This window comes from Stegodyphus dumicola, chromosome 9 (genome assembly GCF_044657685.1).
Source record: "Stegodyphus dumicola isolate Sdum_Otavi_A_Nest chromosome 9, ASM4465768v1".
Classification (NCBI taxonomy): domain Eukaryota; kingdom Metazoa; phylum Arthropoda; class Arachnida; order Araneae; family Eresidae; genus Stegodyphus; species Stegodyphus dumicola.
In genome coordinates, this window is record NC_140776.1 from 100,781,694 (window position 1) to 100,808,304 (window position 26,611).

The window sequence follows — 26,611 nt, forward strand, 5'->3', positions numbered from 1 at the left end:
TTAAGAACTCTATCCTAGAGAATAAAAACGTTTTCTTTGTTCAATTTTGATAATTTTTCAGTTTTGTATCCCAAAATTCGAATTGGTTTACTTAAAGGATTTTCTGTGAAAATATATCTGTTTTGGAGTAGATATAGACAATGAATATTTAATTATAGTAATTTTTTATAATACGTTTTTCATTCTAATTTTCTTTTAACTGTATTGATTGCTTCAGTGTTGAAATAAGAGTTAATTGATCTATTAAGATTGATTAGCATAATTTTGATTCAGATATAAGTTTTTGATGTTTGTCTTAGAGCTGGATAGCACACATATATCGCTAGGCTAGCTTATGATTATTGAAGGAGTGAAAGCAACAAGCAGCAGAGTATAAATTTGCAGCGTAAATTTGCAGGAATAGTTTCGAAGATTTAAATATAGAACCTACTTCTTCAGCTACAGAAGTGCAAATAACGAAAGAGAAGCCAGTGATAAGATAACAACGAGACGAAGGAAATCAAACTATTGGAGTCATCAATTGATGAAAAATGAAAGCAACTATGAAATAATTTTCTTAAAATCTGAGGGTAAAAACAGATTGGAATCGGGGCTGTTAACTAGAACCAAAAGTATTTTTATGAATGCGAAACGCCTCTAATTACAAAATCTGATTCGCCAACAGAAGATATTTTTTAACAATGGCTGCAAAAAATCAAAAATGTGTTTTTTTCTTTCTGATCAACAAAACTAGAAAACAGAAGATTTATGTGTTTCTTCTTTCCTAACATATGAATCATGTTCCTTAGCGCGAAATTTTAAGGCTCTCTCAGTTTTACGAATGTGAATTGAAACTCATTGGCAAGGAATCCTCTGTATATATAGCTCAGGAGTTCATACCCGGAATGGGTTTCTCAGTTATGGAAATGCGTATTTTATTGACAGAAGGGAAAACGACCTTCGATATCATATGATATCATAGACCATGATATCATACCTTGTAAACAATAATCTCGTTCTCTAGTGTATGTTGTCTTTGTGTATGTGATTAGCATGTCCAACTAGTTCTTAAGGGATCCGTGTTTCGAATCCCAGTGGGAGCACAGATGTTTAGCCACGCTGTTTCGTACCAAAATGTCTTTACTCTCTACACTGGCTCCCAGAAGAAAATGTAAGAAATTTTCTCCTTCCCCACATATACTTTCGAAGTGTAAGTGGTGAGAAGGTAGTAAACTCGCAGTTATGCTTTAGTTTTGTTTCAACATATTTTTCCTGTCATTCTCTTCAAGCTCTACAGATTTTCCAGGACGAGCTTCGTCTCGTAGGCTGCAGCTTCCGGTTCAGAATTTCTGGAACTACCATTAACATTAGAATTCATTTATAATCAAAGTGCATAATAGTGCATTAATATTTCTGTTACTAATTATTTAAATGAACTCAAAATGAAATTAAATGAAAGCAAAATGAGACGAATACGCTCTTTTGTCACTTTTATTACAGTTTGAAAAATAATTGTTAAAACTGGACTGTACTCTTCAGAATTTACCCTAATCATAAGATCAAGGTAACATTACTACTTGCTTTAACGGCAAGTTGATGAAGGTAGATAATCCTATCTGCCTCCGACGTTTCATGCCACTGAAAAAAAGTATTATTTTACATTTATATAATAAGTTCTACAATGTAATAAGCTCAATATTATAACAGATAATTGTGTGTGTGTGTTTATGGCAAAGCCTCGAGGGCTATCTGCCTAAGAGGAGGGATGCCTTCGTGGAGGACTTTCTAAGGGAAACTGGCTCGTATACACGTTACACATGGGGAAAACCACGAAAACGTCCATGCAGCCAGCCCGTTCGCGGGATTCGAACCTCGGACCGAACTACCAGTGTTCAGCGACTTTACCGCTCGGCCGCTGGTGGGCCCAAACAGATAATTGATATATATATAATATCATACCTAATATATATATAATATATTAGGTATAATAATCTTCAATATTGCAAGCTCTGTAAAATTTATTGTTTGTATCCAAAAAAATACCGTTGACAGAATTTCATAAATGAAGTGATTTTAGAGGGACCTTAATTTAGCATAAATATTTCTTAGAAAAAGACTATGTTTAGACATTCTCTTGTCATGTTCATAAAAATATGACAAGAATGTTCATGTTTAGGCTAGATACTGATATGTCAGATTTAAGAAGAAAAAAAATATTGCTTGCTACGGTATCAAAATTAGTAATCATATACCAAAGAATAGGTTTTTGTAAACTTCTAACGTAGAATAATGCTTATGGTTTTGTGATATTCCAAAAAAAATCATATTTTGTAATAATGTTGTTAGTGAAAATGTGGTAAAATGTTTTGCCGTAGTAGAAAGAGTCGCGCAATACGAATCAAAAATTTAATTTTTCGTGAATAGTTTGTAGACGTTACTTTAAGTTCCTAACAGTTATTTTAAGTTTAAACCTGCTTTACTGTCTATTCTCGTTTCGTATCTACTATTCCTTACCAGAATGAGTTTTTAGTATCGCGCTTTATGCAAACGAATTAGAAGGAGTATTTAAAGGAAGTTCGACTTACTTCGAGAGAGAGTGCTTAGGAGTCCTTAGTGACGCGTGTTTGCCTTCTGGCTACTTCATTTTTGAACGCTAGGCCGCATTGTACATGCCTGTTGAGAATCTCTGACTAGGTTAATTTAAGGGCCAACTACTTTATTTGTGTCTAGCTTTGGCTAAGTCTATTTAGTTTAGTATTAGATTAGTTTATTATTTTCTTATCCTGATTTAAAAGGCCAAATGGAGGCTTTCCTATAAGCCCGAGAACGGACCATCTGTTATTATATCTTTGACTGAATAAAAGAGTATATTAACCCTTCTCAAGTCTCTGTAGTAACTACTTGAACTCGGCGATAATTCGCTACTTAGTTCACTAGGTTCCTCGACAAGTTAAATAGTATATTTGTTATATCTTTTTAGCTGTAAAAGAAAAATTCAATATAATTAAAATTATTTGTTTCACAGAATATCTAAGCTAGTTATTTCTTCATATAATTTATTTCTATGTTTAGTATCAGATATTAGTTCATTTATAAATATGTGTCACATTAGTGCTTACAATATTTTCGTTTATTTTACAGGTGACGGAAGATGGATAATTTAATGTATATATACACAATTATCAGTCTGAGATTATAGTGCTCCTGCAAGTGTAATAATTTGTTGCTCAATTTATTTAGTACCTGCATCAGTGTAAAAATGAGTAAAAGACTCTTATTAATATACGCTGCCCTTCAGCTGTCATTGGCATTAACAGCCAATGAGGATAATTCCTTGATTCATCGTGTCATACGAGCAACATCAAATTCTTCTAAATATATCCACATTGATAGTAGACATTTGCCTACTGAGACTGAGGAAAGTGAAGTCAATCTTTGCAGAAATGAAGTCTCCACAGAAACTTTGACTCAAGTCGAGACTAAATATCGCAAGCGATCTGCGAATATTAGAAACTTTATAACCACAACAACGGCATCTCCAGACAGCGACATAGATCTCTCACGCTTTAGTGAGGAATTCCTGAATTGTTCTCACAGCATGGTAGAACCAGAATGCTATGAAATATTATCTAATGGATCAGTTTACGTACCTTTATACTTCAGAACCTTTAACACAACGGATTACTTCATAGGAGAGGATAGAGTTCTCTTTATCTGCCCAGACTTTTTTCCCACTGTCGTTGAGAATTCAAAGTTTACGAGTGGTTTAGAATTAGTCACCGTAATTGGTCTTGCTATTTCAGCAGTGTTTATCGTTCTTCATATCATTATGTTCATATTCCTCAAAAAATTAAGAAATTTGCCAGGATACTGTTTGTTATCTCTTTGCGTTGCATTGCTGATGGCTTATACAGGGAGTTTTCTACAGTATAGCTTGGGTGGGCGAATCGAGTGTACTTGGATTGGGATCATAATGTTTTATTTCTACCTGGCATCATTCTTTTGGATGAATGTTATGTCTTACGATGTATGGAGATCACTGAGAATGGCAACTTCCAAGTTACGTCTCATGACAGACAGACCCAAAGTAGTACGTTTTGCTTTATATTCTGCCTTCTCTTGGGGAACCCCTTTACTGATACTGTTAATTGCATTTATTGTGGACAGAACAACTGAGAATCCCGAATATAGACTCATTTTCTCAGATGAGTGCTGGTTTCGTTATAAACAGGCTCTTTCTGTTTACTTTGCCCTTCCTTTTTTAATTCTTCTGTTTCTGAATATTATATTTTATATATCGAGTTTCTGTATGATCAGCAGTGCCAGTATGAAGACCGCTGAGAACAAATCAGATCTTTGGTTTCATTTCTTAGTATCTATGAGACTGGCTGTTGCTATGGGTCTCATGTGGATTTTTGCCGTGATAGCAGTTGCTACGGAGGCTACATTTCTGTGGTACTTTTATGCTATTTGTGGTACTCTACAAGGGGTTTTTATATTTTTTAGCTTTACTTTTACTGAGAAAACAAGAAAGGAATGCAAGAAGACTATTCAAAAAAAGAAGAGTTCAGTTTCGCGGACCCAAACATCTAGCCAGTTCTAATTCTGATGAAAGTTTTCTGTAACTGTGAGCCTCAAAATGTTTACATATCTATGTAACTTTACATCTAAATTATTAATAATAACTACCGATGTAGTGTAATGAAAAGCAACGATATACTTTGGTACTGGTATTTACCATAAATGAAATCTTCTGGAATTTCGAACTGCACGACAAAGAGAATATACCCTGACGTACAAATTATCATAAAAAGTAGACCTGAAATTTCGTTTGCTTTAAACAGGTCACGGCAGAGAAACAGGAGATTTTTAAAATGTTATCAAGAGTTTCTGGTTAGCTTTATTTACTTAAAAAACACGAGAAAATACAGTAAACATTAAAGCACTTAGTTTTCAAACTGAAAAACAAAAATAAAAAAAAATCTTTATTTTTCCAAATAAATAAATTAATTAAATAGCGTCTTTTAGATGTCCACCATCCCTCATTACATGTTCCACAGGAATACTCCCAATAAAGAAAATTTTGCCTGTTAACATATCCTGATAAATGGAAATGTATTTCATCAGTAAATTGTTAACAAGATTCTGGTTTCCATTAATCGACTGCAGAATTTCTGGCAAAACTGAAGTCTGTTTCTGTTGTTCTGCCTGCCTTAGAGCCTGAACAATTTGAATCTTGTAAGCGTGGAAATGAAGATCTGTCTATAAGATACGTCGAACGTTGTGATCTAAAAATGACAATGCTCAGAACGGCGTAGACTACGTTTCATGGCCTCTCTCACTGCCGCTATGTTCTCGGTCGTAAGAACTTCTCTTATTTACTGTCGAACCAGAGTACTCAAAGTTCGTTACCCAGTTCTTGATGGCATAGACTGATGGAACAGCATTATTACGAAGAATCTTAAACTCCCTTTGAAATTCACGCTGAGCGACATCGTAATTGTTGCCGTTTTTATAAAATGCATTTACAGCATAAGCGCGTTGAATTCCTACCCACTGCTTTATTGTTATTAAAAATGCTTTAAAGGTTTTTGCAAGTTGGTGCAGAATCGTCCTCTCCACTCCAGTCAAACAAAACAAGCGCTGTTGCCAAATCGTCCGATTCACTTCCGCACCTTGTGTAATTTACCTGTTTCGATGTATTTGTAAAACATACTAGCACGATTGTCTTCAAATGCATATTTCACGAGATAAGTACAACATTTCTTTCTAAAAACATTCTAAACTAGCATAGAATGCAGATTTTAATACATATCAGGACATAGAATGTTTTCTTTAAAACTGAAGAGAATATTTAATGATGTTATGTAGACTACTGTAGTATATCTTTACATTTTATAAGATTTCAGCATACTTTTATTTAAAAAAAAAAAGTGTTCAGTGTTATATAAATATTTCATTTCTATTTTTAGCACTTGTTTTCAGTACTTAATAAATTATATCTGTTTTCCTATGGATATGGTTGAAATAAATATTCTTTTCTTATTTCTTGTTAAATGTCATATATCAGTATTATTCCTAGGTTGCGAAATGTTTAATGGTGTATTTTAATATTATATATTAAACATTGGAAACTTTTATATGTTTTCTTTTTATTCAAAAATAATCGTATATTTAAACAAAAAACTATGATTCAGAGAAGTTTTGCAGGAGTTTAAATTCCTGACGAATTCAGGAATAATTATTTTCCTTTTTTGAGTTAGAAGCTGTATATAATTTTTTAAAATATTTGTTAATATTTAATTTTCAAACTGATACCATCTCAAAAAAAAGTTTATAAAATTTAAACAAAAATTACAGTTTATTATTTAACACGACACAAGCAATTCGCTGTTGTAAAGATGTAATTAATTTCAATTGTTTTAAACAAATGCAAACAACAATATTGAGAAGTAGATACTTAACATGGGAATTTTTTATCCTGAAACTGTTAGCAGTGGATGGTTACTTAAATGAATATTTACATCGTTTGTGTAATAATTAACAGTGCTGTAACTGAATTTGATCCGAAATTTAAAGTAATCGGAATTTATTAAAAATGGCTTCTTTTTGAGTACATTAATTCCAAAGTAATATATATATATATATATATAATTCAAGGATTGTCAAAGGTTCTTGCTAGTATTCAAAGATTTCCGATTCATAAACTGGAGATATCATTTAGCATAATATAAACATAACTGCTTTCCATGAATCCTTCCTTACCAAAATTTGACTGATGTGTAGAATTAATTTAATGGTCTGCAAAATTATTAGCTTGCTTTTTTTTCATTTATGTGTTATAAACAAAATGTTGTTCAGAGGCCGATATTTAGAGTAAAGAAGCCATCGTAGGACAACACACTTTATTTACATGAATAATGAATAAAGATATCACACAGGAAATCATATTGAGTATCACACAGCAAATAACATATCAGCATCTCCCTATGCTCGAAGCTCGAATGACGGATGTGTCGGTAGAAGAGACAGCTGCGCCATCATAATTAATACGCATGCGCATAAGAAAAAACGTTCGCTCGCCTCTACCCAACACACCCCTCCTGCGAGCAACATTTTTTTTCAATACAAAAATGAAATACAAACAATATATAACATATTACATTAAGAAATTAAGGAAATTACTTTCAATGTATACATTAATTTTTCTTCATTGACACTCTTAGTAAGAAAATCTGCAATCATATTATCAGATGCTAACTGTACCAGCCCAAGTTTTTCTAATTCATTTTTTATTTTCATATACCAATTTCTACCGGATTGAGGCAACCCATAAATACTTTTCTTCAATTTACATACTTTACCTTCTCCAATCAGTTTTTCATAACCAGGTGGAGGAGTCATATACACATCCTCGTTTAAGTCACTGTGCAAGTACGCTGTTTTTACATCATAAAATTTAACAGTCAAGTTTAATTTAGCTGAAAGTGCAAGCAATAATCTAAAACATTCAATGTTAACTACTGGTGAATATGATTCGGTATAATCCTTATTTTTTATTTGATTAAACCCAGCCGCTACTAATCGCGCTTTATATTTTACTTCCCCAGAGTCTCCTTCCTTCAAAGTATACACCCACTTACTTTTTACTAATTTTGTTTTTTCAGGCCTCTCTACTATTTCCCACACTTCGTGTTTATGTAATGAATCTAATTCATTTTCCATTGCGGATTTCCAGTCATACCAATTCGCACTTTGTTTCGCTTCTGAAAAATCATTCGGAACATTACTGATTACACTTGACGCTAGTTGTTTTGATTTGAGCCTCTCGGATCGTCTTAATGGTATTTCATTTCCATATTTATTACTTTTTTCATAGCTATCAGATGTTTGAACTTCATTCCCCCTGTCATCACCCCCGCTACAACGGCTTATGTCGGCGATTTCGAAATTCGATGAGTCATCATATTCGCTTGCTTGGGTTTTTTCCGTAACAACCAATTCGAGGTGTGGTTTTTGATCTACTTCGTTTCCCTTTCTTTCTAATTCTTCAATATCCCAAGTTTCTAAGGTTTTATTTTTTCCCATATAATTACTACCCTTTAAAGATTCGTTAAATTTAACTGATCGTTCTTCAATTATTTTGTTACTTGCTATATCATAAATATGATATCCTTTTCTTTCTCTAGCATATCCTAACATTATCCTTCTTTTCCCTCGTATGTCAAATTTGTTTCGCATTACTTTCGGAATGTGAAAGTATGCCACACATCCAAACCTTTTTAGATAGTTTAATTTGGGTTTTTTACCAGTCCAAATTTCTAAAGGAATTTTTTCTTTTCCTTTCCGGGGTGTTAAATTTGATACTTGAGTACTAAAATTAATTGCTTCAGCCCAGAATTTTACCGGAAGCTCACTCTCATGTAGTAATGTCCTAGCCCTTTCTAAAAGAACTCTGTTTGCCCGTTCAGCTTTCCCATTACTCTCACTGTTATATGGAATTGTTTTTTTCATGAAAAATACCTGAATTAGCAAGATAATTATATAATTGTTGATTTACAAATTCTAAACCATAGTCTGTTCTCAAACGTTTAATTCTTTTACCAGTTAAATTTTCATACTTAGCTTTAAATTTACAAAATGCGTCAAACACTTCACTTTTACTTTTAAGAAAATAAGTAAAATACATTCCAGAAAAATCATCCACTAAGATCATAAAATATTTAGACCCACCAATTGATTCAGTTTGAACAGGGCCACATAGATCCGAATGAATTAATTCTAAAATTTCTGAACTCTGATTAATGTCAATATTTGGATGACTTTTTCTAGTTATTTTACTTATGTCACAAGTTTCACACTTAAAATCACTTACATGATTAATATCAATGTATTCTTTCATTTTAAGCATATATTTTGGATTTAAATGGCACAATCTACTATGCCAAAGTTCATTACCAGTACAATCATTAGCAATGCAAGATTCAGAATTATAACATGGTTCTAAATTAACTTCAAGCCTACCGTTATTCTTAAATGCTTTAAAAAGTAATTCATTACACCTACTAAAAACTAATACAGAATTATTCCTTGATTCAATTTTACATCCTTTATCCATTAAGGCAGTGAGTGACAATAAGTTATTTTTTAAATCAGGAATATAACTAACATTATTAATAGTTAAATTAATAAAACTAGAATTCTTGGTATTTATAGCTTTTGCTTTAACAGTACTAATACCTTCTGAATATATTTTTGAGTGTTTACCTGCCTGGTAAATTTCCCTCACCTCTGGTGTAATATTCTGAAACCAAAAGAAGTCTTTTGCCATGTGTCCGGTTGCACCACTATCCACCAACCAAATTTTATCACATTCATCATTTTTTTCACGCGTAAGTTGAAGAGCAAAATCACTTTCTCTTTCATCAGAACGAGATGAAACGTTCACACTTGTAGGTTGTAACTTCATTCTTTCCTTGTTACCTTTGGATAACTCACTTTTTGGATTCTTGTTTCTGTAATAGCAGTCCTTCGCGATGTGACCGGGCCGTCGGCAAATGTAACAAATTCTTGGCTTATAGTTTTTATTCCTTCTTGATATGAAAGCCTCTGCGTTGTTTCCATCAGGTCGTTTCCCATTCGTTGAATTGTGAACGGACTCTTCCTCACGGAGTATTTCGAGTACTTCATCAATTGTTTTTTCACGCTGAGTTTTTACAATTTCCCTAATTCGAGAGAATTTTCCACGAAGTCCACGGACTGTGTAAAACACCAGTTCCCGAGGAGATACATCTAGTCATAGCAATTGAGACTTAGTTGCTATTCCTCTCGCTCTAGCGATATAATCATTAGCCGACTCATGCAACTTCATTTCTAAATTTTTTAACTCATTACCAGCATCTATTTTTCGATCTTCGGCTTGTCCCGTAAATGTTGACTTTATTTTTTCCCAAAGAATTTTTGCATTATCTTCTGTGGAGAACTGAAGCGCCTGTTGATCCGATAGTGAAAGTTTTATATATGCTACGGCGTCAGCGTTTTTCTCATTCCACAATCTTTCATCTTTCTCGTCTAAATTTTCTGGTTTTACTGTTGAAATTACCGAGTCAAGTCTTTTCAGTGATAAGGCAGCTTTAATTTTCAAAGACCAAATAAAATAGTTCTCTCCAGTTAATTCGGGAACATTCCACTTCTCCATTTTTGGCTTCCACTAAGCCAGTTTCGGTTTCGACTTGGTCTCTTACATCCAATTCTTCTTGACAAAACTACGGAGCTGCTACCATTTGTTGTTCAGAGGCCGATATTTCGAGTAAAGAAGCCATCGTAGAACAACACACTTTATTTACATGAATAATGAATAAAGATATCACACAGGAAATCATATTGAGTATCACACAGCAAATAACATATCAGCATCTCCCTACGCTCGAAGCTCGAATGACGGATGTGTCGGTAGAAGAGACAGCTGCGCCATCATAATTAATACGCATGCGCTTAAGAAAAAACGTTCGCTCGCCTCTACCCAACACAAAATAAATGAAGCAAGGAATAAACTGATAATCCACATTTTCCAATTTAAACAGAGAGCAGCACGAAGTTGACATCTGAATAGCGAGATTTTATCTGCATGTCTTTATTTATAGGCAGATTTCTTTCAACGATATCCAAAAAAAAAAAAAAAAAAAACTCCAGGAACATTTACATGCTAATCTTGAAGACGGCAGCCTGGAAGCTTGCTCTAGATTTACCTAAAGAGGAAGAGCGCTGCTTAGAAATATTGAAACAATTAAAATTAAGTACGAGTAGAATATGAGCATATAGTAATTTAATTATTTTAGTCTTTTACGAAAGTTTTGGATTTCTTTGAGGTGGTTTACGAATATTTAGTGCTTTTTAACATTATTAGGCAGTATTACTGTATATATAAAGACAGTCAGCAGAGTCCGATTTGTAAAGCTGAGCGGCCGAGACAGAATTTCCTTATTGCCCTTCATCCACTAATTATTTTTGGTATTGTAAATAGGTACCATTTATATTCAGCACTGCAGATAAATATCATAAGCAAATTGTAATAATAAATGGTTGCCAAATGTAATAATAGAAGTGTGTGGTCTAAAAGAAAATATGGAATTAAGAGTAACTTATCCCCAAAGGATGACACTTCAATTAATGTGAATTACGAGAAATTTATTATATCTTGACATCGTGAAATTTTAAATTAATACTAGTATAAATCAAGAAAACATATCCAGACAGAAGACAATAGACAGCAAACTACTGCAGCAGTAAGAATCAGTCCTAACATTTTGAGTCCTAGCCTTTCGTGCACAAAATGCGTAAAGTTCCAATCTAAAAAATCTCAGTTCATCTTCGTTACACAAAGTTACATGATAACAAAATTCAGTTTTTATAGCGAAAGACTTTGACTTGAATTATCATTCCAGTATATTTTTGTGGAAACACAAGGCCAATTCTAGCATCAAGACGCAACACGTGCACGGAAATTCCTTTCGAGAACGTGTCAAGTCGTAAAACATCATTCATTTACAGCAGAAGTCAGCATCTAGATCAATTTTAGTTGAATCTTCATATCACTTACTATTATTTTTTTTTTTGACAAAATGCATTCTCTTGAAACTATATGGAGATGGTCGTCAGAAAGGCACGAAAAAGAACAAATTGCAGACACGCATCATCCCCGGTGAGGACGGACAGAAGCCCGCCCTACACCTTCGGAGTCTAGCAGCAGCAGAGGGAAAAAACCGTTTGTAGCCGAAACGCAGTCACATGGACCTCCGACCTAAGGTTCTACACCAATCAGAGTTATATGTCCATGCGACGGACAAGAATCTACCATCCGCCGCCAGCGGCATTCACTGAATCAATGATAGTAATATTACAATGCTAAATACAATAATTGTTACATAATAATCCGATGAAAAATAAATATACGATCAATTACTAATTACATTGTCATAGATCCTATCCACAACATGGATAGGATCTATGTTGTGGAGAGTGGAACTTATATATTAATCAGTTTTTAAACCAGTTTTTATTTTTCTGGGGGAAGAAACGAAAACAAACCAAAAGAAAAACTGTTTGAAATTGAGGAATCTAAAGAATTTCTTACAGATTTTATTACAAAAATAAAACCTGAATGATGCAATTAAATTATTTTCAATTTATAGTCAAATACGTGGCCACGCCATTACCCATAAAACAGCTTCGCCTGTATAGTAAGCAACAAAAGAAAAAGAATTATACATTACCTCTCGTTCAGAACTTTAATTATCCCATTTATTTATTCATCAAAAGTAAGCATAAGTAAGATTTTTACGCATTGCTTTTGAAACTGCAGGCATCTTTGCCATAAGAAAATTCTAATTTGTATGTGCTCAGAATTTAGTGATAATTCTCTCGTGCATTTTATACATTCAATGAAACATATGTGAATTCATTTGTATCCGTTTAACTGCATATAAACTGTGCACATTAACAGCTCAAAAATTCACGAATTTGTTTAAGGGTTGCAGATATCTCGTAGTAGCCAAACGTAATGCATAAAATGCTGTGCAAATTTTGCTGTTAAATAACACCGTTACAAAAGACACTTGTGTCATTTTAATGGTACTTTTCCTTTATGCATTTGTTACGCATTTTAGCGGGTTTCTTAACTATAAACAGTATCTGGTTATAAAAATAACTTATAGATACAAGGCCCGGCACACCTGCTCTATCTGCCGTTGCGCGAATTAGGTCCAGACCATTCACATCACTGGAAAAAGATGCGAATTTAGGTATCGGTATGTCGGAACTTCTCTTTGAACTCTGCATATTCAGCTGCATGAATGAAATGAATGCCTTTATCGTGAAACCTAATATCGTTCCATGAACGAATACATTTGCCACTACAATCTTCTTGCTTTCATGTTTTGGGCTTCAGAAAGTCCCAGCGAAGAGTGACCTTATGTGCTTCAAAATTCAATGTTATCCTTTCAGTGAGCCACATTTTGACAGAGTGCTCTTGTTTTCACAGACCTCCTCATGTAACCCTTGAGCATTTAATCCCAATTCCAATCTTCAGCAGCAATCCCTCCATCTGAAATCGATCATATAACTCCGTTTCTAACTTAACTCTATTTTTCACTGGTGGGAATGCTTTCAACAGAGCTTATTTAAAAGCTTCATAAGAAAATCTTGGTGTAACAATGGGACCTAACAACGCCTTTGCAATAAATCTGTGCTAGCTTTAAATATTGTTTCTTTAAAACTAATGCAGCTAATACTATTACGCGCTGTTCCGGCGCATACAAAACATTGCGTCTAAATCTTTTCTAGAAATTGCAGTACCGTAATTGTTCCATCTGCCTCCATTCACACAAGGGCTTTTCACCTACAAGCACTCACAAGAAAGCGAGTTTCGTTGTTACTCAACTACACTTTGGTACGTCACCAAAATTGATTTAAGGATCTTTCCTAAATGTTCTAACTTTCTATCTATATGCCGCCTCAATATAAGAGCCAACTAATTACAGCAAGGCAAACACACACTGATATTCGGTTGACAGTTTTACTGAGCCAGCAACACAAATTTAGATATCGTAACTTTATATCTGTGCAATCATGTGCAATGAATCTGTTAAAATACCTTCCCAGATTGGCTTAAGCCCTGTTAGACTTATATACTGAACAGACTTAATGACTATTAGACCTTAAGCCACAAAAACCTATTACCATCTTCTTCTGAACGAAGCCTCAAATACAATTTCCTTAACTGTCGCATGAATACATATATTAACCATCCAAATTCTTCTAATGCATCATTTCCCTGCCTAGGAAATGGTAGTGATGCTGACTGTCGTATCGATGGGTACGGGTTCTAATTACGGAGAAGGCACGAATGTTTGTAAGCGTATAGTATCTGTGCGGCAAGACGAACTCAACATACGTAGTGAGTTGAAAGTCCTCTTATGAGGTTTGTGGTAAGGGAAGAGGGATGGAAGACCCTCGGACCGTCTACTCGGGATATTCTCCCGGATAAAGGAGAGAAAAAAAATCGAGGCTTAACTGCATAGTTAGTGCGTTAGAACTATACTTATACTACCATTGGTGAAATTCAGGTGTTTCGCCTACTTCAACCTCTACCTTGTCTTTTATTTTATTTTCACAACTATTTACTGTACCAAATTAAATTGTACGCAAAATTACATTTTTTGCAATTGCAATAACTTTTACGGATCTACTATTTATTCTATCTCACCGCTTGTGAGGTTTAGATTAAATATATTCAATGCAAACTGCCAGTCACCTGGCTTTAAAAACACAACCTTCCTTCAAAAATGCTTTAATTTAAAACTCTTTAAATTACCTTGATAGAACTTATAAGTTTTCATTAAAATTGTTACAGCGAGTTAAACTTTCTATCCATCTCTGCGCTGAGTGTGTTTACCCATTTTTTGAACGATTTTGATAAAGAACTTGAAAAAAGCAAATGTTATGGAAAACATTTCTGGCAACAGTTTATTATTTGAAATGAGAGATGTCGTCTGCTACTTGTATAAAGTAGCAATGTTTATATTACTAAATTTATTCTTTTTTTCAAAATGTCGCATGTAAACAAGCTGCGACTTAAACGATATGTTTTTGAACTTTCCTCATTGAAATAATCTCATTCCATAATTAAAAAATGTTGTGAAATGCATGGTATTACAGTTTAGAAATACAAAATAAGTAACATTATTAATCGGAAAGGGAAAAACCGTCTATCATTTCCTATATAGCAAGAGGACTCCAAATGAATACTTGAAAAAGGTACGTTTTCTTTTAAGTTAAATCGTAGGTAACAAGAGAAAATCCGCCCCCCGATGCAGAAGCCAGTTACAGAGTTATTTATATATATCTCCAGCAACAATTAATGAAATAATAAATTAGGATTTAGAGATCAAAATTTTTTAAAAATTCAGTGTTCATTAGCTTTTGCTGGAGCATATGGTTCAACGCAGAACAATTTGTAGAACCCTGCATGACAACTATTTAGCTGGAAATAAATGGAAATAAATTGTGATTCTTGCAGGAACACTGGTTTACCTAAATGACACTGACAAAAAGACGTCTATTTACTGTCAAAAACGAAAAAAAAAGTGTACAAACCTGGATCTGTCAATGGATCCGTCTGAATCTGGAAGAAAGTTTTTATGATTATCGCAGGATTCTCTTACAGTGGAAAATTAAAAATAAGAAAAGTTAAAAAGATTGTTAAAATCACTCAATATACTATCAAGAGAGAGTTTTATGTCCGATATTTACAGAAAAAATTCCTTTTCTTGGACTTTCAAAGAGAGAAATTTGATCAAGACAAAGCAACGAGTCATACTTCGAAAGTTACTCTTCTAACTTTACAGTAGAATTTCTTGCCATTCAAACTACATAAATTTTGGAATGAAAGAATCTCGTGGTGAATGAGGCAAATAGAAAAGATGTAAATTAAATAATATTTCATTAGTTTAACTTAAGCATAAATGCCCCAAATTCACTTTGATTTGACTTGAAATAATTAGACAGCCTTTTGAGAAAAAAATCTTATTAACTGTAAGATATTAGAATTTAATTGCCCCTAAGGACATTCGTTATGATTCGGCGATTGTCCCTTATCTCGTCAAATTATGCACATTTTATTTCAGACGGGAGTATAACCACTAGCGAAAAGTTAGATGGATCTACGCGCATGTAATAGGGAAGTGTAAGTTCTCGTGAAAAAAATTATTGCGGAAATGCAGACAGGCTAATGTGAAGCAGTGTTTTGCACCGTTTAAAAATGCTACTTCGTGCAATCCCTTATACATGAGAAATATCAAGTAAAAAGTTGAATAAAGCTATGCTACTATAATATCTTTGCTAAAATAGGGTTCTGTGAAAGCTAGAGTATTGAAGAACTGTTCGTAAGGAACGCCGAGTTCTTCTGCGTAAGTAACAACGCAGGAGAAGGATTAAATTACCTTTTTGTTTCAACTCAAAATATATTTGCAGATGGCCTCTCTTGAGTGTTCAAGAAGCTTTTACTTGAGCTTTAAATAATAGAAAATTGAAAACTAAACTAATGCTAGTTGAATTTAAGCTTCAAAATCGAAATGTTAAAGTGTTCTACGATTCCTATGATATCCACTGTAAAACAAGACACCTAGAAATTGCTTAAATTCACTTTCAGTGACACTAAAAGAATAATTGTTTACTTGCTTTACATACTGGTTAGTCTCTACAACTATATCGAAGATCCTCTAGACCTGTTAGAAATTGTCTTTCCATTTTAGAAACACTGATCTTTCAAAAACAATTAAAATGTCCACTCAAGTAATAAACAGGGAATTAACTGATCTACTGAGAAAAATATACTGGGGATTATTTCTCCCAAAAGAATAAGCGCTTATGCAATTCTACAGAAATATTTCATCTGACGTCGCAGATTTGAATACCCACAAGGAAACCATTAGGGTCTAAGGTCAAAAAGAAATTTCCAGGCTAATTTCTACTTCGAATGTTTATATATTTTATACAAAAGTAACACCTGCTACTACTATAACATTACATAGATGAATCTTGCTTAGGATCTCAGAAAACCCTACTTAGGAGGCTTTGTGACATTTTGCTTTTGTAATATAATACAAAAGGTACCCCAAAAAAATTCCAGAATAATCTATTACCGAATCCTTCCATATGTCTCTGTAATGTTACTGTATAAATAGTTATTGTTCAAAATTGGTTTGAAGGAATGCGATCCATGAATTGTAGTGATGAGCGAAAGAAAGTTGGGGATTGGACCCTTGTCCTGTTTACAGGACACATTTAAAATGCAAACAAAATACCTTAAAAAGATAATTTTTTTCGTGGATATTTATATTTCCATAAATAGTATTATAAATCTACTATCAGAAATGTATACATCTGTTTAGAAAAAATATAGATTTTAATCCTAAATAACGGTTCAAAAATAAATCGTTTTAAAGGGTTATTTTTAGTCATTTTTTTTAATGAAAGTAATTTTGACAGACCATTTTTTTCAGCCTACATATGAAACTTATGTCTATTTTAAGGGTATTATGCCAGAGTCTATCTATTCGTTTACCTTTCTTTACAATTTAAGGAAATTTGATTGGGTTGTCCTATATTTAAGACAGCTGTACAATATAGGTTAATATTTATTATTTCTCAACTTTTTGAATTTTTTTAATTCTAGAACTTTATTGGGAGTTCTATCGGGAAAGGAGGTTTTAGCGAATCTCAAAACTGCAGATGAAAGAAATCAGATCTGGAAGTTACCGTTTGATTGAGTTGCTTTTCCCGATTCCACCGCTCATTCTATTCTTTCTTCCTTTTCGCTCCTTCCTTGCTAACGAATCACTCATTGTTTCCGATGTTTTCTATCAAGGTTACATCGGAAACAGAGAGTGATTCAGGAGCGGTTAGCAAGGAAGGAGCGAAAATGTTAGTGAGCGGTCAGTCATAAAAAGAACTGATTCAGTTCAGTGAGCGGTTTGATCCGATCCAATAAGCGGTTTTGGATAATTCTAACCCTGACTGTATTTAAAACAGCAGCATTAAATTTTCTGTGATATGTAGTATATTAATTTTTACTCTCTATCTGTTGTATCTCTTTGCAGTTTGTGTTTTATTTGTTAAACAAATCATAAATTTCTCAAAGTTTATTATAGGTTTTTTATTTACAACACATAGTCAATATTTCTTTTTTTCAGTTAAATAGCTACTGTTTAAAAATATGATATGTATTTAAGCAAATCAGATCTTAATTCTTAATTCTCGTGAGCAGTTTTTGCCTAATCTAAAGCTATTCAGCCAAGGAAGATGCTTCAATGACAGCATTAAAATTAGGCTAGAAAACATTCTGAGGCAAATGACTGAAAGGACTAGAAAGAGAGACATATTATAGATTCTACATTTCTATTAAGTAAAACCACGAAATTGGGAATAAAGCAGATATAAAGGTAACAGAGGGACACAGTATACTCAGCTTACTGCTGAAGAGCAATAGCAATCAAAAAGGGAGAAGGAAAAAGAATAGGATAAAGGAAGAAAAGCAAATGTTTTTAGAGAATGTAAAAGCTTGCAACAAAAAAAAAAAAAAAAAAAAAAAAAAAAAAGTAAGTAACTAACGCAAGTGGTTGTTAAGAAAATCCTGGAGCACTAGAAAGTATTTGAAGAACTGGTTAAGATGTAAAATCGAAATCAAGCTGTTGCTTTTAGAGTCATCAATACGTTCAGTGACAAGTCATTAATCATTTTAGAAAGACGTAAAATAAATAAACGACTCGCCATCTGATAGACCATTTTCAAATCTCCTTCTCCAAAGCGACTGAAACAAGCAATTAATGACAGCAGAACCAAAACATAAAATAAAGTAAAAAAAATTGATTTTTTTAAATAATTTGTTATTGCTTCTTTCTATACAAAGACCATGTAAATACAGATTTTATAAATACAATTAATAATTTCTGCGTAAATGCACACCGCTTTATTTCTTTCTAAAATTTCTAAATATGGGAACGGATTGAATAATTTTTCATAAGGTAAATTGAAAAAAATGCGTTTCGAGGTAACCGTGGACGAGAACGAATAAAGTTCGTAAGTCAAGGTACCACTGTATTTGTGAATATGCAACAGACATAGATACATGTTTGAACCTGAGCCCACACTTTTGACAAAACGCTCAGTGCAACAATCATAAATAAATAAATAAGTTTTATATTGTAAGTAGCATAAAAGCTAAATGCTAAACGTCCTGTCTGTAAGTAAAAGCTAGATAACGCTATGGAAGGTTTTTAGATCGATTCAACTTTATGGAATTTTCATTCTTTCAAGGTAAGAAAAAACATTAAACGTTTTAATTATTATAAGAAGAGTATCTTCAAACTAATGTTTCATAGTTGGAAGGAAGGCATAATATTTCCCTATAGTCAGGAATATCTTAGCATTACATGTTTTGGTTGGTATAAGGTAAATAGCCTGAAAAGCTCAGTAATTTTAGCTTCAGAGCTAAAATTCTTCCTATAAATCTGTTATAACATATAGGTATCTATTTTATAACGTTTAATATCTGATGCATTTTATTTCACATCATTAAAGAAATGTGTACCACAGAGCATATAAGAACTTCTGATGTCATTTATGTAACCGACACTCGTTGTAATGATCGCTAATTATAGCGAAAATTCCATTTCAATGGTATAAGGAGTCCCCAGTTGAGGATGTACATTAAATCTACTTTCCCTATAGGGACTACTTGTTCTAATATTTTTTCCATGAGGACATAAAGGGTTGCTATTATGACCGTCAACTATACATTTTTTTAGTGACTCATTCAGCTATTTGTTTCTCAGTATTTTGTTTTTGAATCCATCAAGGTAGAAAGCGTAATTTTCAGGATAGAAAGACATTTTATGCTTTTCCAACATGCCGTCACGGCATACAGAATAATCTTACTATGAGCATTGGCTAATTCAGGATTTCATATAAAATTAAACATCTCTATAATTTTTAAACACCATTAGAAGAATTTGACTCTTGTCAGAACAACAAAGTTTTCATTTAAAACTTATTTTTTAAAATGTCAGAATAGTTTGCTTCTCATTTAATTATAGTATTACGTTAATTAAAACCCACGATACTGTCACGAAAAACATTCATGGAAGTGGGTAAACATGACTAACAACTTTCATATTATTTTTACTTTGAAATTAAAATTAAACATATTTGCCTTATTTTAAACATTATTTACTTTACTTTAAATACTGATATATACATTATATACTAAGGTATACTTAAATTCTGATAAGTAAGTATGTAAGGAATTGAATCATGAGAGAAAAGGAATTTTCTCTTTGACTCATTTTTCTGTTGATGGAAGTGGAATTATAAAAATCAATCCACCTAACCAGCATATTCAGCCCTCAGATTTCGAGCAAAGAACAAACAAATAACACTCAGAGATTGGAGTAAATGTCTACTGCAATGGATTGGGTAAAAAGGAAGAGCTCCATTTTACAGTTATGTATAAAAATGCTATGAAATCTTCATATAACCAGCAACATGTTCAATCATCTTAAAGTTAAGCACATGGCATTATAAAGACGACAAATTTTAGTCGTTAATAAACGACTTCCAGATGACACCTTCATTTTCACTCTAAAGGAGCTTCTGCTAATTCCAGTTTTTGCAAAGGGATCATAACAGGTTTGAATTGAAAGCGAAGGAATGACGTTACTTGTAAATTAGACAACTATTTTTGCAAATTTGTTGCGTTTATTATCTACATAGCACGTTTCGCATGTATCTGTTCAGATCAAAGTATGTTTCTTTCTGATCAAAAAAGCTTATAGCATGTCATTTTGATTTCAAACCAGTTATTTTATGTTAATACCCTTTCCTATCAAGTCTCGTTTCATTTCTCTACTAGAATGTAAATTTCCAGCACGCGCGATATTCAAACTACGTAGAAAGAAGGAATTATTTAAAAGTGGGGAAGGTTTTGGAGGGTGAAATTAGAATGTGTTCTTCCCCTTGCTTGAAGGCCACATTGCTAACTTTGATTCTCTCGATTAGAATTCTGCGGCGTTGAGTTATTCTTGCCATTACGTTTATTTACTCTGACTTCACTCAGAGCTAACTTGCGTACTAGCTATACTGTAAAGCCGTCAGGATATACTTAAATTTCATTAATTTTAGTTTATCCATTATCTTTGATTTAAAGCCGAACGTGTTGGATTCTATAAGCACGAATTGGTGCTGTCTGTTGAGCTTTATCTGGATTAATAAAAGAGTTCTTTATTCTCTTTCCTTGTCTCTGTGGTACTTACAAAGACACCGTGAAAAGTCACCAGTTGCCTTTTAGAGTTCTGGTCTAATTGTGAGCTACCGAAGAAAACCAGATCTTACAAACTTATTGAAATAAGATATTTTAAGAAGCAATATTTCAATATATCTCTCTCCAAGAGTTAGTCGCAGATTTTTGTTCTCCTTTAAAAATATACCAAATGCGTTAACGCTTCAGAATTTTAATCATATCATAGCTTTTAATTAAAATTACTTCCAAAAATAAATTGTATTCATGCCGTGGAAGAACTGTAGTAGAATAATGAGGAGATGTACGTAGGTAAGTCAGAAAGGTAGTTGCTGCCATTTGTAAAAACTTTCTTTTAAAGGCTATTTTGATGAAACTCTCTGGCAACAATTGAGACATTTAGCTGTATCGTGTGGCATAGCGACTTTTACGAGGCAATCTTAGTTTGTCTGATAATCAGTCGTAAGCATGTCTGGACAGACGCAAGTGGCGTCCAAATTGGAAATGCGTGCAGTGGTTCGCTTTTTGTAGGCGAAAACGTGTAACGGCTGTGAAATTTATCGGCAGTTGTATGAAGTTTATGGTTAAAGTGTATCGTCAAGCTATCGCGAAATTGTGCGACATGTTTAAGAACCGACATATAAATACTGACGACCCTGAGCGCGATGGAAGATCATCAACTGCCACAAATTCTGAATGTCTTCTCGAGGGAATGAATGCATTCTTGCAAACAGACGCATAACAATATCCGAAATCTCTAATGAACTGGATATTTCTCATGGAAATTTCATAATTTCATGGAAATTTCATATTTCATTGGGCATAAAATTTCTGCCGATCAGCTTCAGTTTCATAAAGTTTGTGCTCGATGGGTGCCCTGTCTACTGACGGAGGAACATAAAGGGAAGCGTTTTGAAATTGCGTTGAAATTTCTGCAGTGTTACCAAAAGGAAGGAAATCAGTTTTTAGACAAAATTGTGACCGGAGATGAGTCTTGGATTCACCACTTCTCACCTGAAACGACACGCAGCTCCCCTAAGTGCAAACATTCCTCTTCCCAGACATACACACGAAAAAAATGTCGAACTGTTCCATCTGCAAGAAACGGGATGCTGAAGCTGTTTTCGGCAGGTTGTGTTGTGTATTTAATTATGGCAAAGCACACTAGGGCTATCTGCCTAAGGGGAAGAATGCCTTCGGGGAGGACTTTCTAAGGGAAACTGGCTCGTATACACGTTGCACATGGGGAAAACCACGAAAACACCCATGCAGCCAGCCCGTTCGCGGGATTCGAAGATCGGACCGAACTACCAGTGTTCGGCGACTTTACCGCTCGGCCGCTGGTGGGCCCCGCTGTCTTCGGCAGAGAAGGTTTGCTGCATACCGAGTTCATGCCGAAGGGTGCCACAATTAATGCATCTTTTTATTGTGAAACACTAAAACGATTGCAAAAATCACTTAAAAATCGACGGCCAGGTAAACTGTCGAAATGCATTGTGCTCCTGCGTGACAGTGAAAGACCGCATGAAGCAAAACAAACGTGGGAACTTCTGAAAAAGTTTAGGTGGGAAGTCTAGAATCATCCTTTTTATAGCTCGCACCTTGCAACGTAATTTGTTTTTGGTCCCACAGAAATAGAACTTTTAAAGCGATGATATCACTGGGGTGACGAGGGGAAAACGGCAATCCAAGAATGGTTATTGGGCATAGGACGGGATTTCTTTGCAGAAGGCATCGACAAACTTGTACCATGCCTTGAAAAATGCTTAAATAATGGAGGTAATTACATTGAAAAGTAGATTTTGAATGGAAATTTAAGATAAAATAAAGTTATTGTAAAATTTCTCTCCTGTTTTGATCTCTAAAGCAGTGCAACTAACTTTTTGACTGACCTTCGTATTTACGGGCAGAAAATATGAAAACTCAACAGTCCCTCGCCAAGATTCGAACATTGAACATCCCAATTGCTAATTGGACGTGTTTTCAATTATACCATGAAAACACGCGGCAGAAAATGAGAAAATTCCTTACATTCTCTCCCAGTTGAAGGGTTACTGGGAAGGAAAGGATCCCTTCCCCAAATCCAAGTTTTTACTACATTGATTATTTTCTACTCTTTATTAGTTCAGGCGCCATTTTTAGAGTCTATTAGAATTTCTTTGAAGACATAAAAAAAGTATCAGTGGTGGCTTCAATGGGATTCGAACTACACCACGAAGACATGCGGCTAGGAAGAAGAAAATTCCTTATATTTGGTGCCACTTGTAGAGTCTATACAGATTTTTGAAGCAGGAAAATTCGAAACATTTTGAAGCAGGAAACAGTCCAATTTCACTTACAGAAAGTCGAAAATTAGAAATTTTGTATTTGACATAATTTTTTCAACTGATAGTTTTGAATGTGGCGAAACGCATACAGTTTTTAATGAAATTCAATAAAATTAAGAATTGTTAACTAATTTCCCTCATAGAAAGCCGACATAAAATATGGCACGTAATCAAAAGCGTAACTTTCCCAAAACCTGTCTTATTTGACTCACATCATAAATTAGAAACTTGGATCTACAACTAAATATACAAGAAATGCGTGCAGTCGTTTTGAAATATCTAAAATGGATGAAAGATTTATTGCCAAAAATGTTGTAATACTCTAGCTAAAATAGACTTCTTTGGCAGCTAGAATACTGATAGAACTATGTAGCGACTATTCGCTGAGTTCTTGTGCGTAAGTAAACACTCGAAAGGATTAAATACTCTTTTATTCCAACTAAAAATAGCTTTACAGATGGCCCCTCTTGGACGTACAAAATGCCTCCACTTAGGCTTTAACTCAATAGAAAATACAAAACTAGACTAATGCTAGATAACTTTAATCAGCCGAAGCTACACAGATTCAAACTTGTATAGTTGGCCCTTAATTAAGAAACACTGGCGTATACTATAGCAGGCACGTATTGAGTGCGGCCGTAAAATAGCAAGCTTTAACTTGTAACGTTGCGCGCCTCCAACTTGCACGCAACCAAGAGGTGACTGTGAAAACTGGATAAAATACAGAGTCTTGTGAAGGGTTTAAGTCCCTTTTTATTCAACGTAAAAATTACAATTGCGTGCTCTTGACGCTCACAGACTGCGCCAACTCGGCGGTCAAATAAAAATAATAACCTGAAAAGAAACTAAAGACAAGACTCTAACTACGAGGCTCTCTAAAATAACTAACTCACCGCGTTTTACAATACCGCTGCTAATTCAGCAGACTTGAAGCTCACTTGAACGATTAACACTACTTCCCGCCAAGCACATAGGCCGAAACGCGGGGTTCTTCAATTTCTCGCTAACTACCTCCGCGCTAGTGAAGTAAGAATATCACACACCGAACTTGTTTCCCTTCTATTTAAATCATAATACTTCCGCTGATAATTTGAATCCTTGCGCGTTCTACTAAAATTTACATATTCTGGCATTGGCAGTTCCAGGGGAAAGTAAGGCTTGACAGGAAAGATAGTTTAAACTTAAAATAAATGTTAGTTAAAATAAATATAAACCCTACATTTGCCGTTGCCAGAATTTGGAAAACTTAGAAGCAGGTCCTACAAACGACCTGTTGTAAGTTTCTCTAATTCTGAACTAACTGGCGAGAACCTCGTTTACACAAAAAAAATCTTATGTAACAAATTGTATACTAAAATTCTGTTGATCGTTATAAAGCTCTCTTCTTACAGCAACTTTTCCTGGACTTCATCAATCAATCTTGGTCTTTCCTTCCAGCATCTGGAAGGAATAAGTATCAGTATCTTTCTAAATACATTATAATTTACACTTTCTTGACACAATAAATTTTTGTTTTTAAACGATTCGTTTTTCTTAGTTATTGCTTACTTCACATTCATTCAATTTTTCAAGCATTAATTTAACTTTACCCTGGCTCTCCACCGTGTGTGGTGTCAAACGGGAATATTCGTGTTTTAGTCTTACAACACTTCTCCTAACCAGCATGATTTGTTAGAGTTCAACGACCAAATAGACACACCTTACTCGACATTCTACAACTCAATGAGCTACTTTAATATTCTTAAAAATTCAAATGTAGGTGGAGAACCCTACAAAACACATTCATTCTAACTTCCCCCTCATTCATCTTTAAACTTGCAGGCTTTCGCTCTAAAGCATGACTTTATCTACAATTTAATACTTAAATTTTGACTTCATTGCTTTTAAGCATTCACTTTTAGCATCTACAATTTTATGCTTCTAGACTAAATTCTACTTTTACATAACATTCAAGTATTTACGTACATTTACAAAATTTTAATGCATATGATTTTTACAATTTACCATAAAATGAATAAGAGACAATAAATTTTTACTTTACTCATTCTTCGCCAAGCTGGCGGCACTGAAACTAAAATTCTTATTAGTACAAGAATACGAAGTTATTTTTATCTTCGGCCAAATTTTGGCTTTAACATAACAGAATTAGTCTTTCGACCAACAGAAAATGCTTGTTTTTAGCTTTTACACTTCAAGAAAATAATACTTTTGCCTTAGCTAAATAAAGTAAAACAAACTAAGTCTCAACCGAGACATATTGACTTTCGTCAAAACATAGAACTTCGTACTTATGCATAACATTTCGGAACAAAAGAGAAAAAAAAAATTATAGAAGGTTTTAACTTATCTTTGAGTTTTCGATGCTTGAAACTCCGTCATTCGTTTTTGGCAAAATTGGTCCCAAGTTAGAGGTTTCATGGATGTTAATCTTCTCCTTACTGCCCTCCGAGTGTCGTCCACATTACTTTTTCTTTTGCGTCCTCTACATGCTGGCCTCTTGGCGGAGTAACCGTCTGGTGGTTGGCATTTCCGTTTTTCCCTGGGACGGCTGGTCTTGACGTCCTCCGGTCTGGAGTCCTTCTTGAATTTCTTCTGTTCCTCGTATTTTTGTGCCTCCTGTTGCCGTTTCAGTTTCCGGAACGGCGGCCTTGCTGGCACCTGACTCTGTGGCCGTGTGCGCGTTCTCCTTGATGTATAATTTTTCCTGCAATCCTTTGTAGGTGGTGTTTTTCTCTTTACCACGGTTTCTTTACCCGGTGCATCTGTATTTTTGTTTTTCTTAAACGCTGGAGTCTGAAATTTATTTTTTCTTTTTGATACCGACGTCCGGGTTGTAGAAGGGCTAGGTCTCTCTTCAGTTCTCTGTTTCTTGGGTGGTGGAATAGTTGTTATCTCTGGACCTTCTATTTCGTTTAGACTTGAGTCCTGCAAGAAACTTTTAAGGATTTCAAAATCATTTGGATTATAGTATTTTTTCACCTGGTCGGGACTTGCTTTACAGATTTCCCCTCTCTCGTTCTTAAGATATAATACTACTCCTTTGATTTCCTGAATTGCATAGGGGCTTTCAAACTTTGGAGCTAGCTTTGCCGTAAAATTGTCTGGGGCACTTGATAAAGAAAATTTCCGCTTCAATACTTTATCCCCAACTTTAAAATCTGCTTCACGGCGTTTTCTATCATAATATATTTTCTGCCTATTTCTTGCCGTATCCGAGCTTTTAAGCGCCTGATCAATCAGCTTTTGCACATCTTTTTGTTTAAACTCCTGCTCTCTTTGTTGCACAAAGAATAATTTATCTAAAGGCGTAATTAACTTTCTGCCTAAAAATAATTCTGCTGGAGTTTTTCCCGTAGTATCATGATTTGCCGTTCTTAAAGCATAAGCTAATTCATTTATGTAGCCATCCCAGCGCTTGTGATGTGTGCTCACGTAACTGCGAATTATTTTTACT

At 34.2% G+C, this 26,611-nt stretch overlaps 1 protein-coding gene across 6 annotated transcripts in view; it reads left to right on the forward strand.

Moving 5' to 3' along the window:
• Positions 1–6,117, forward strand: part of LOC118198548 (putative G protein-coupled receptor Mth-like 2) — a 68,528-nt gene extending 62,411 nt beyond the window's left edge. For all 6 annotated transcript variants that reach the window (XM_085823819.1, XM_035370252.2, XM_035370266.2 and 3 more), the window contains one exon: positions 3,121–6,117. In XM_085823819.1, coding sequence (XP_085679945.1) covers positions 3,239–4,582 — 1,344 coding nt within the window. In that variant the 5' untranslated portion in view covers positions 3,121–3,238 and the 3' untranslated portion in view covers positions 4,583–6,117. The remainder of the gene's footprint in view (positions 1–3,120) is intronic.
• The last annotated feature ends 20,494 nt before the right edge of the window (positions 6,118–26,611 follow it).